Source organism: Anneissia japonica, unplaced genomic scaffold, assembly GCF_011630105.1.
Source record: "Anneissia japonica isolate Jap-2015-1 unplaced genomic scaffold, ASM1163010v1 scaffold4988_len2956909_cov206, whole genome shotgun sequence".
In the NCBI taxonomy this organism is placed as follows: Eukaryota; Metazoa; Echinodermata; class Crinoidea; order Comatulida; family Comatulidae; genus Anneissia; species Anneissia japonica.
The window spans coordinates 2,734,502-2,747,055 of record NW_022696345.1 but is presented as its reverse complement, the minus strand read 5'-3'; the positions used below and the strand labels follow the sequence as shown (position 1 = coordinate 2,747,055).

The window sequence follows — 12,554 nt, the reverse complement described above, 5'->3', positions numbered from 1 at the left end:
AATACAACATGTTTTTATAATTATTATTATTTATCTATTTGTTTATATTGTGTTCACGGAGCATATTTGTATATCGAATAGGTATTTCAACCCTGCATAACGAAATAGTACGGTATATCTGTTATTCCAGAATTCTTCTATGGAAGAGCAGTACAATTATGATCTACAAAAACAGGCATGTCCCGATCGAGTGCCAGATCGATTCGACGACAGCGACGAAGGTTTTGAACAATTTTCTCCTGAACTTTTTATAGATGACAGTGGCGACGACGACGACGACGAAATTGTCGACGATGAAAGCATGTTTAGATGCGCACCAAATCAGAACCAGATGGGTTTAGTTCGAAATAAGAACAAATTTAAAACCAGGCTTGTGACGTTTTACCGTAATGGAGACAAACACTTCAAAGGACTAACGATTCCGGTTAACTATAGGAATTATTCAACATGGGAGACACTTCTGATGTACCTAGGAGATAAAATCGCTCTACCTTACGGAGTACGGAATATATTTACATTAAACGGTGACCCCATCAACGATATTTCCGAATTGGAAGATGGTCGCGGATATGTCTGTGCCAGTGGACAATTCATTTCGCGGATTCCATACGGAAGAGTTCAAAATTCGGAGAAACACTGGAATAACCGAAAACCAAGTGCAGGGCCGCTACGGAAAGCGGATAAAGTACTTTTCAAATGGGATCAACCTAAACATCGACAAGAAAGCCCAACTCGATATTCAAAAAGTCAAGTATCCGAACTATCACAAAATAATTGGGCAAAACCAAGAGCTATCGTTGTAGTCAGCAACACAAATCGTGACAGCAAGGCAAAGATCTTACTTAATCCCCGAACAACACAGAGTTTTGAGCACGTGCTTAAGGATATGTCGCAAGCTGTAATGCTTCTTAATCCACCTGTAAAGCAACTGTATACATGGAAAACAGAAGAGAGGGTATAAGTATTGTCATTTTCTCTATCATACACACAAAATAGATACAAAATGTGTATAAAATGTTTAAGTATTAGACCTTTATTAAGTCCAAATGCCTATAACAAAGTCGAATTACATAAGATAATACATTAGGTCTAACCTTTTGCCTTTTGTACTTTTGTATTTTTACCAAAGAAATACTATATAGGCCAAAAGTGAGCATTGTATTTCTGGTAGAATGAACAAGAAAGTTTTAAGGTATCTAACACGAAATTGTAATTACAGCAGTCATGCAATTTTCTTAAAGAGTAAGTAGAAAGAATTAGTATTCCATAATATACAACATAATTAGATGTCGAACTGGGTAGCGTTGACACGATACCCACGGAAAAGGAAATGTGCTTGCTGTTATAACCTTTTGTTTTAAATTTATCACATGATTATAGATATACATATCGAGTGTTTGTATTCTCTTTCCAGGTTCTTAGCTTTTCTCAGCTCTTCCGGGATTTTCAGGACCACGATGTTTTCATAGCCTGTGGATTAGAACCACTTCGCAGAGTACAGATTCAAAGCGATTCCAGTTTAGAGTCCGACGTAGATAAAGACAGTAGTTATAACAACGTGCAAAATAAATTCGCACCGCCAACGTCTCACAACCCTACAAAGTACAACGGCATTTATCAAAGACGAAAACAAATAAAGAAAACAAAACGCAGGGATCGAGGGGACACATATGAAGGTAAGCAAATGACCTTTTAATTACTGCGGAGTGGTTGGCCAGGCAAGGGGTCGTTCTTAAGGAAGCAAAGGAAAGTGTGTTACGATCAACAATCGAAATCAAAAGGCCTACCGTATGTGTTTAGGCTTAATCATGGTTAGAGAGCAGAAAATATTAAACTTCAAATTTGTTTCTATTTATATCAACCAATGGTCTTTTTTCTAATAACTTGTGTACGATCTAAAGAGACACTCGTTTACTTATGGAAACCCCTCAAATCAATATATGATCGTCGAACAATTAAATTTTCAGGTTAACAGCTCCGAATTAATAGGTGCCGCGTTTGAAATTGGGAAGACTTTATTAATATTACCATGTTAAAATGTTTAATATGGGACTGGCCTAAAGAAAAATCGACATGGTAGTTGGTTTGGAATGAACAAAGGTAGTTTAATAATAATAATATTAATAATAATAATAATAGTAATAATAATAATATAATAATAATAATTTTCTTGTACTTTTAAGTTATTTATTTGATAGGTTGGTGATGTTGCACCATGAGCATAACACATTTCTATGTCTCTGACAAATGACAATGCAAATATATCTGTATCTGTAAATTTTCAACCTTCACAACCAAACTTTCTTCATTGGAAAATACCTGTATTTAATGTGATATACCGGTAGTCAGAGAGATGGACGATGTTCTTAATACATTATTTTCTGTCGCTGAGGAAGTCGCAAAGCCAGGGAACAATCGAAGCATGAGACTCAACATGAGATAACTTTCTAAATAAGGATATTGTGTTGAATTAAGACTTAAGAATTATTGAAGTCCGTGAGGACAATCGTTCCCACATTACGGTTTCAAGTCATGAATAAGCCGTACTAAATTGGCTGGTAGAAGCTCCTTTGACACAACCATACTGTCTTTTATCAAAGCAATGATTTGTATCAGTGGTAACCCATTGACCCATTTTGTGGTGGGTAGACCTTAGGGACAGGTACTACAAAAGCCTGCTACCTATTAGTTAGGAGTTTACCTTCTTGAAAATAACTATTTACTAGTCTCTGTGGTATCATGTCGTAATTCAAATAATATTTTTCATACAGCTTACTATCGACATACAAACAACGAGGAATCTCCACTTGATTCTTCTTCAGAAGATGTTCTTCCCCCTATCAAACCAAAAAATGCCTTTACCAGATCAACCGAAGACGTCTCTGCGCTCCCGCCACATCCCATGCTTCGAAGATCCACGTTCAAAGTTTCTCAAAGTCAAGCACATTTCCCTGCCCTTCCTAAGGAATTTCAAGTACAGCCTGATGAGGTTCCTATGGAAGAACCAGATACTAAACACCCTCCCCGCGGAAAGAATGTACCAACTTCACGAATAGCAAAGTTACTGAACGAGCCGCCTCCAGAACACGTACAATCTGATAGTGATCTTCCAAACGACTTTGGATACTTCCAAGACAAGCATTTAAAAAAATCCTTCAATAAATGGAAGAAGGGAGAACAAAATGCGTTTCACGGACCAGTACGCATTTCAATACATGGTCAAATGAGAGAGTTTCAACCTACAATTGACGTCATGAGAAGTCGTCCTATTGCGAGTTCATTGCCAAATAAAAAGATGAAGCTTGATTGGGTGTATCCTTTTCATTTTAAATGTAAAATATTAAAAAGTTGCAGTATGCTATTTTGATTTAAATTATAATCTAAAAAAAAACATGTTTGTCCTTGGTTTTTTTCCACTTCACTTTAATAATAGGTACGGTTACAGAGGCTTCGATTCCGGTCGAAATTTGTTTGTATTGTCATCATTAGAACTTGTGTATTACGTTGGTGCAGTGGCGGTTCTGTATGACAGACAATCACATGTACAGCGTCACTATGTGGGCCATAATGAAGATATTCAATGGTACGTTTATTCTAAACTCTATAATAATTCTCCCCATAACCACATATTTGCCATAATTTAATAGACTAATTAGATTTGAATAAGTAGACCATTGGTTTTTTGATCTCCAATGATGAAAAGAACGACATTATTAATTATTATCACTGCTGCTAAATAGAAAACATATGCGGCTGAAGATTTTTTTCTGTAATTTACGCACTGATTTTATATCTGTTATAATAAATAAAAATAAAGTAAACTTAAATTAACAATATGATTCTCCATTTATTTAATAACTCATTAATGCCCTGCCTCCTTTCAGCATGTCCCTCCATCCATCTGGTAACTACATAGCAACTGGTCAGAAACAGGGAAATCTTCCAGAATCCGCAGTAAGTATGCTTGCATTTTTTTTCTCACCAATACTATTCCACAATGCTTTGTTATCTGCACAAAATCGATTCATGGCCACATTTAAGAAATATCAGACACAGCCACAAAGTATTTTTAATAAATTTAGGCCTATTATATATAAAGATATATATATATATATATATATATATATATATATTATATAATGTATATATATATTTCGAACATTAAAGAAGACGAATATACATATATACATATACACACATATATATATATATATTCTTTAAATAGGCCTATTTTATGAATGTGTTTTTAGATTTAACTTGATCATTAATTGCATTTATTATTATCCTATTTCTGCTATTCTTTGAATTTCCGAAGCCCTCGGATGTCGTTCTATCTCATTCGGTAAGTACTGTTTAGAAATATCGTCAATAATGTCCAACAAGTTCATTCAATCGAATCCGAAATACGAGAGCAAATAAACTATATTGATTATTCCATCGTATTACTTTAATAAGCATGGCATGCAAATATGCGCATGCGTATCCCACACAAGTAAATTTATTTCACAGACACACATCATTTGCTTGTAACAAAAATTTTTTTAATTGCTCTTTATATTCAACAGGCACATGTACGTGTTTGGGAAGTCAAGTCTTTGTGTACCCATGCTATAATTGGTCTTGATTGCTTTGAAGTTGGAATATCTGCACTTAGTTTTTCAAATGAGGTATTTGACTGTTTAAAACATTGTATTCTTCAGAATATTTCTTTCATCAAATGTGTATGCTGTGATAGAAAAAAAAGATAAATACAAAAGCATTTCATAGAAACAATGTAGAGCACTTGCACTGACTTACTTAACCCTACTAACATTATATATATATACCGCCCTGTATCAGGCAAACAGATAAAGCACTGCCCGTTGTAAACCTACGATACCTGATTCCTAGATAGTTTTCCTCAGGGCGGATCCAGAGATGTCCAAAAGGGGGGAGGGCGAAATTTTGGCCGATCGAGACAACAATGTCCTAGGGGGTCCGCGAAATTTTTGTGTTGTAGACGCCCGAAAATAACATTTGAGGCGTTGTGGGCTATCATTGTTTTCTTTTTCTTAATTTTTTTTATTTTTTTATTTTTTTTTACCTCCCAAAAGGGGGGACCGGGGCCGGGTCGGCCCCCTAAATCCGCCCCTGTTCCTCCACTTTTTTTCTATGTAGCTTTGATTCAAACATTGTTATTTTGCAATAGCAATCTCAGACCGATATGGTTGTAGTTGCCGAATTCTATCCGTACGACGATTCAACGATTATTACGGCTGGGAAGCAGCATCTTTATTTCTGGACTCTCGATAACAACCGAATTGTGAGGGACAGGCGAAGTGGAATATTCGAGGTAGGACTAGGCTATAGTGTAATATATATTTTATTACATTTCTTGACATGTTATTGATATGATGACCAAATAATGTAAATGAAGTGTTTTATCAGTGTGAGGTATTTTGCGTGACCCTATGCATCACCTTTGAAAACCTTGCAATGAAAAAGCCAATGAAATTACGGTCCTATAAAATGAAACTTAATCAATATAGGCCTAATGCTCATAACATATTCTAGAGACGGTGAAAACAATTATTTTAAATATACTTGAAATATTTATTGAGATTTCAAGAAAGACAGATTCGGGCGTATATATTTGACTGTAAATAGCCGGCGGTATCTTGTTCATATCATTTATTTATTTGTTAATATCTCAATTTTACTATTTTAAGGGAGAGAATCCGAAATACATCACATGCCTTGCGTTCTCGCATACTGGTGACGTCATCGTTGGCGATGCGACCGGAAATATCACAATTTGGGAGAAAAGTAAATATAATATGAATATTAGTACCTTCATAAAAATAAATTCTATAGTTAGACCTATTTATTTATCTACTGAATATGTCTTATCTTGAAGTCAGGCCAGGCTCTGGATGGAAAACATTTTTTTTTATGTACAACTAATTGTTCTAAAACACACAAAAAAATATATTTGACGAAAAACTCGGAAGTGGTTAATGAGATACAGATGTTTTAGTATAACATGATTTTGTTTTTAGGTAAACAATCTGACGCTTTCTGCATGTGTCATAAAATTCAACATGCACACGAACGCAGCGTGTATTCACTTTGCATGTTAGAAGATGGTACACTGCTATCTGGAGGCGGTCTGGACAGACGACTACTAGCTTGGGACTCAATGCGAGGCTACCTTTCGGTCAAAGTTGAAAGATTGGTATGATATCTTTATTCAATGTATATTTTAAAACCATAACTAAAAAAAAAAAATACTAATCAATAAATGACATTTGTAATTTTGATAGGACGCTATGCGCATTACCACCTAACAATTCGTGGTATTTTGGTTAGAGTGCACAAAAAATTTGTTCCAATTTGTATGTTGTAGGCCTACAAATGATTTTTCCAAGACACAAACAGCAAATTTGACGAAAAACTTGGGAGCGGTTAATCAGATACAGATTGGTAAATATTTAGAAACTTGGTCTACGCCCTCTTTTTCCCAAATATGTTTTTTGTGTCTTAGAAAAATCAGTTGTACAACATATCAAAATATGTTTTTTTTTTCTCCGAAGCTTGACTTTAAGAACCTGTAACTATGTCACCCTAATACATGTAATTAAATTTCATTCACAATCAGCAATGATATAGTGTTTCCACTTATTGATTTAGTTCCCAGAAAGTGCAGGAGGCATTCGTGCTATAGCACCAGTAAACAGAGGGGGTGCAGATGGCGTTGTTGTCTTAGGAACAACAAAAAACAGTATTATGATAGGTTCTTTGCAGACAAAATTTAATTACATACTTCAAGGACATAGTGAGGAACTGTGGGCACTGGACACTCATCCAACAGAACCATTCTTCATAACGGCTGGATATGATTGCTACGTTATGCTCTGGTCAGCAGAAAATCATAAACTTGTTTGGAAGGTGAACATTGAGAAACCATGCTTATCATGTTCATTTGATCCGACGGGTGCAATCATTGCTGTTGGAACAACAGTTGGACGATTTGTGATTTTGCATGCTGCGAATGGCATGCATGTGACGTCTGTCCAAGTTGGATCTGATAAGTTGGACGCAATCAGATTCTCACCAGGTAACTACCTTACCTAAACTATTGTAAGTTTAATTTTTAGTTGCAAGTTGTATTGATATTTTGAGGGAAAAAATCAATCAATCAACCTCTCCACACCACTAGCCGTCGCGTCATTTTCGTTTTATTTGTACTGGTAGAGCAAGGTTCAGATACTATACAAGAATAGTATATACAATTGTCATCACAATGACCCATTGTCACCAGTATGTGCCATTGTCACCGCAATGTGGCATCATCATCGTGTGTGTAATGCATATTTCAAATGATTCATACTTTTTATTTACAGACGGTTCAATGCTCGTCATGGGGTCACATGATCATAACATTTACATATTTGCAGTCATGGATGATGGTCAAGTGTACCGTAAGGTCATCGCTTTGCAGGTATGTGCTTCGAATATAGGGGGAAAGCCTATGATATTAGAATAATTATTCAATTGGCATCTAACATGTAGCAATCTAATTTTTATAAATTACTTGTTAACATTCATGACGCCTGGCATGGTGTCAGGGGGGCGCGTCCCCCCCCCACACTTTTCAAAGTGGGGGGGGGGGAACATCATATCAATTGTCTCCCCCACTTTTCACCAATCTTCTATAATTAAAACCCCACTTTTACAAGCGAATGGAAAGAATAACAATTACGCATGACCATGAATTTTGTCTGTTCACTTTTCTAAGTGCGGTACGTATTTTCCGGACCAAACCAAGTAAAAACGCAATTGCTTAAACATTTTGTAACCATCTCAGAAACCCACTAGATCGATTTTATGGGTGCAACGACTATCAGAGGCTAAATTTATTGTGAAAACAATGTACTGAACGTTGTTGAAATTGGAAGCATGTATCCTTATTAGGCCAATATTTTTACAAACTCAAAAGTGCACAATTTTTAATATAAACGATTTATTCTTTTTGTATATTATTATGACCCGTACGTATTTACTAGTGTTTAATATTATCTACCGGTACATACAAATGAGATTTTTTAAAGAATACAAACTGGATGGCCAGAAATGACACTTTCTGTTTGTGACAGACATGTGTTGGCTTGGCCTGGGCCTATTTTTATATATTTTTTTGCCTGACTATCGCATTTTTTTTAGTAATCCGTGTCTTTTATTCACTTTACAAGGCTAAGTTTGTCAATATGGAGTTTCTGCAAGCTTAAGTTTGTTAATAGGGAGTTTCTGCAAGCTTACGAAAACGTCAACGAGTACATTTACATCATCACATTTTTAGACAACATTCTCCCCTCATTAGCATATTTGTCACAACGTGGACGATTCAGGCCTTTTTCATGAATCAATGATCATTGAGCTCGTACAGCATATTATCGTTTACGTACTGTAAGATTGCGAAATCTCCCTAATAATAGAATAAAATAACAAAATATCATCCTATGCTATATTATGTATAATAATCGTAGTCCAGTAAATAAGTGATTATGCATCAGTTTGAATTAGGATGATACTGTAGGTTATGCAAACGTAAGTGTTTAGATATGATACATTAAATTAAAACACTATATACATTTTTGTTCTTTGTTGTGTAGGGGATCTCCAAGAGATGAAACAAGAACGCAATAAACTTAGAATTCGTGAAATAAAATGGGAAACACATACTTGCATTCTGGGATACAATGTAATGGGTAAGTACGAGCTTGAAGTACTGTAGTGTACTTTATGATGGGGTACGGTACGGGAAAAAGTCAATCAGAGATCATCATCAATGGTTTGAAATACATTCAAAATCTTTGTCGTTTGCGAAGACTTTCAAACTTTCCATGATAACTTGTCAGAGCTTGCCAACATCTCGTATATAGACATTTTGCAATGTTTTCAATTTCATACAAATGCTTTCGCATGCAGTTTTTGATATAAATAAAAGTGTTCCGTGCATTAATATAATATACATATAATGTTTGACGTCATATTGCAGGTGTATGGCCATCCAGAGATCGTGGAACTGACATCAATACTGTTAGTTGTTCAAACAGCAGTCAACTATTAGTTGCAGGAGATAATTACGGGTTTATATCATTGTTTAGATACCCTTGTACATCATTTAAGGTATGTGCTATCGGCGAGACTATCTGACAACATTATGTTACTTGGCACATGCTTAACTTATATTAACAAAATTTCAGAGATGAGTATAAATAGCGGTATTCAATTGATATTATAATAACTATGCCATTCATAATTGGAGTGTATGTGCTTTTACCCTAGGCTGAATCTTATGAAGTCAAGCATCATAGCTCCCATGTGACAACAGCCAGATTTGTATTTAACGATCAATCGGTGATCTCATCGGGCGGTGTTGATGCTGCACTGTTGCAGTGGAAATTGATCGATAAAAAGTGGCTTGATAGCAGTTGAACAACTTTTAATGAACTAATGATCTGTATGCAATTAGAGTGGGTGATTTTTATAGAATTGGTGAATCAACATTAATGCCTATCCCATAAGCGTCTTAATTTTGTTAATAGGCCTACATTCATTTTCTAATCTTTTTATATAAATATATAATTATTTATCCATTTATTTACTTATTTATTTATGCACCAATGACCGGGTAGATCAGATGAGTGACGGGATGTTTGGCCGAATGCCGAATCGCGACAGACATTGCGCCGTCAGACAATTGGGCAACAGCCAATTTGCCGATAGACAATTCGCCGGCAGCCACTTTGCCGACAACCACTTTTTTCATGAATTAGGCCAACGTATAGATGCAGATGCAGATACACCATTTGCCTGACAGGAAATTTAAAATTTTGCCGTTAGTGCGTTTGTGAAAATTGTTTCACATGGAATCGGCACTGGACTTCGGTTCATGTTGTGTGGATGGTTGTTGAATGTTAAATGTATATATAAATTCACCTCTATTTTTCTGATACACATTCGAAACTGTATCCACAAAAAAAAACCCACAAAAAACAAAAACAAAAACCTAAATCGCCTACAATCCAAATTAAATACTGAATTTAATGATCCTTTATCCTTAAAGGCTTATATTATTAATATAATATATGTATTTAAAATACAATAAATATGCAATATTATTTATGTTCAAGGATTATATTATTTTGGTATGGCAACAATTTGGTTATAACCAATAAATTAGGTCTTTACTGTATTATTGACCTAAATACTAGACCAAGTTAGGCCTACATTATTTTAAAAGGAATAAATGTCGTTCTTTGTAATAATTGAGCACTATAACAATATACGTTTCCTCATTATTATTTGGTAGATGATTTTTAATTGAGATTTATGGATGGATGGATGGATTTTTTCGGTGTAAACCAACGATAACCCATGAAAGTCTGAAGAAGACTTATTTCCAGTGGGGTCCTTCTGGTGATGATTGGGCAGTACACCAGGAGACAATCCCCTACTCTATTCCGAAGAGTGTATTGTGTTGTTTAACGTGCACATGGGCCATAATGCACAAGGGACTAACGGCTTAAACATCTCATCAGAAAGACGGTGCACTGTCGTAAACTTGTATTCAGCCCTCCAGCAGAAATACAAGTAGAGCAGCAATGGGAATTAACCGGGGACCAGATCTCCACGATCTTTAATACTCCTCATGATCAATAAATCCAGCCACAGGTCTGGAAGCGTACGAGAATTGACATGTCGGTCATTGTGATTTTCACACTTTTTAGGGGGAGAAACTTTCCGTCCTGTCAATCAAATTTCTATTCTGTCTGCGGACAAGTGTCAGGCAAACTGTAGGCTATATTATGTAATTTTAAAACTAAAATGTGTCAGCAAATTGTCTGTCGACGAATTTGTTGCCGGCAAAATGTCCTCTCTGTTGGCCAAAAGAGGTGGCGGCGAAATGTTTTTATTTATTTCTTTAATTTTTTATTTTTCTAAATTTGTTAAGTGTTATCATCAAAGTATAACCTCAAATTCTTACTCGGTTATTTTGTGGCATAAGCTTAAGTGTCTTTGGACCTATAAGCCTCCTTTCATTATTTGATAAACATTTAACAAAATTTTAAAAATGTAAATACAACTAGTGTTGATAATGGAAAACCGAAAGAACAAACGTGTCAGCGAAAATGCATCTGTCCAAAGGACTGTCTGCGAATTGGCATTCAGCAAAACGTCCGTCGTAGCAGTAAGACCTATGCACCTATATCGATTTATAAATAATACAAATTTTATAGGACAGTATGTACATATAAAGTTAATCAAGTTCATCGTTCCGAATAAATTAAATATTTGTGTAATTTTTTAGCTTATGTGCAATATTATGTAAATGCTGAATAAATGTGGAGTACTGTATTATGCATTGTTACACTTATTTAAAAAGAGAGTCCGTTTATGGGATATGATAATTTGTAAGTTACGTTATATACTGTAGGCCTACAACTAAATAGTGGACAGTGTCCATTTTTTTTACGTCCGACATACGCTCATAATTGTCTGTTTTTGTAATTTTTCTGTGTTAGACTGCATGATTTATATGATATAGTCTAACACAGAAAAATTACAAAAACAGAAAATTATGAGCGTATGTCGGACGAAATTTTCTGTTATTGTAATTTTTCTGTGTTAGACTGTATCATGATTAATATGGTTAATAAAATATATTTGTATTGGTATTGATTTGATCATTTGATTTACAAGTATTCAAGCAGTAAGTTGAATGGCCGAATGGTAAGGCAGGGTGTCGCTAATTACAACTTTAACATCAGAGCTGGTTTGAGCCGCTCCTTTGATTTGATTTGATTTATTCAATATCTCATCATTACTTTATAAAAACAAGAATATACAAAACAGAAAAATAGAACACATCGAAAAACCCATTGGAGATATTGGGATAACACAATCATGGGACTTATTTCCTTTACCTCTCATTAGACTAGTTACTGACAGATAATATTATATTACCAATTCTTGATGGGGTAAATTAAGAAGGCTAAAATGCAGCAAATAAATAAAACAAATCGGAGAAAAACGTCAGGGTTCAGTTGGTAGAACAAAGCCTTCTTGGATAAGGAATTGAGAAGGAAGTCCAGCATAGACACTCGGTTTTTGTGCATTTTAAAGAACCCATTCATCTTTCGGAATAATTTTAATTTTTTGCTCTATTTACTTTTTTATATTTTCAGTGTGTGTTACAGTATTCTGTGCTTTGTTTCTTATAATTAAGTATAGTATTTTTTCAATGTAACGGGAAAGCAAATTTCATGTATTGTATTCATTACTGTATGTATATGACCAATAAAATGAACATGAACTTGGATTACACGGTGCTGGGAAATTCATCCTGGATCAACCATATTCCTTCTATTAATCCGGGCCTGAGCAGCGTAGGTACCGGAGCCATCGTGACGGCAGTCAGAGGCCAGCAAAGGACCTAGCGGGCACCAAAGGCAGAGTCCTGGTTGCGGTTTGGGGTACAAATTCCCAAAGTTACAGCCTTTTATGAATTC

General features: G+C 35.2%; 1 protein-coding gene across 1 annotated transcript in view; it reads left to right on the top strand.

Annotated features, from left to right (window-relative positions):
* Window positions 1-12,347, top strand: part of LOC117101912 (echinoderm microtubule-associated protein-like 1) — a 19,743-nt gene extending 7,396 nt beyond the window's left edge. The window contains 17 exon segments of the mRNA XM_033242027.1: window positions 131-955; window positions 1,415-1,676; window positions 2,772-3,312; window positions 3,434-3,583; window positions 3,885-3,954; window positions 4,316-4,342; window positions 4,566-4,689; window positions 4,840-4,864; window positions 5,158-5,332; window positions 5,709-5,805; window positions 6,039-6,214; window positions 6,670-7,096; window positions 7,383-7,480; window positions 8,526-8,529; window positions 8,652-8,747; window positions 9,038-9,168; window positions 9,328-12,347. Coding sequence (XP_033097918.1) covers window positions 131-955; window positions 1,415-1,676; window positions 2,772-3,312; window positions 3,434-3,583; window positions 3,885-3,954; window positions 4,316-4,342; window positions 4,566-4,689; window positions 4,840-4,864; window positions 5,158-5,332; window positions 5,709-5,805; window positions 6,039-6,214; window positions 6,670-7,096; window positions 7,383-7,480; window positions 8,526-8,529; window positions 8,652-8,747; window positions 9,038-9,168; window positions 9,328-9,477 — 3,378 coding nt within the window. The 3' untranslated portion in view covers window positions 9,478-12,347.
* The last annotated feature ends 207 nt before the right edge of the window (window positions 12,348-12,554 follow it).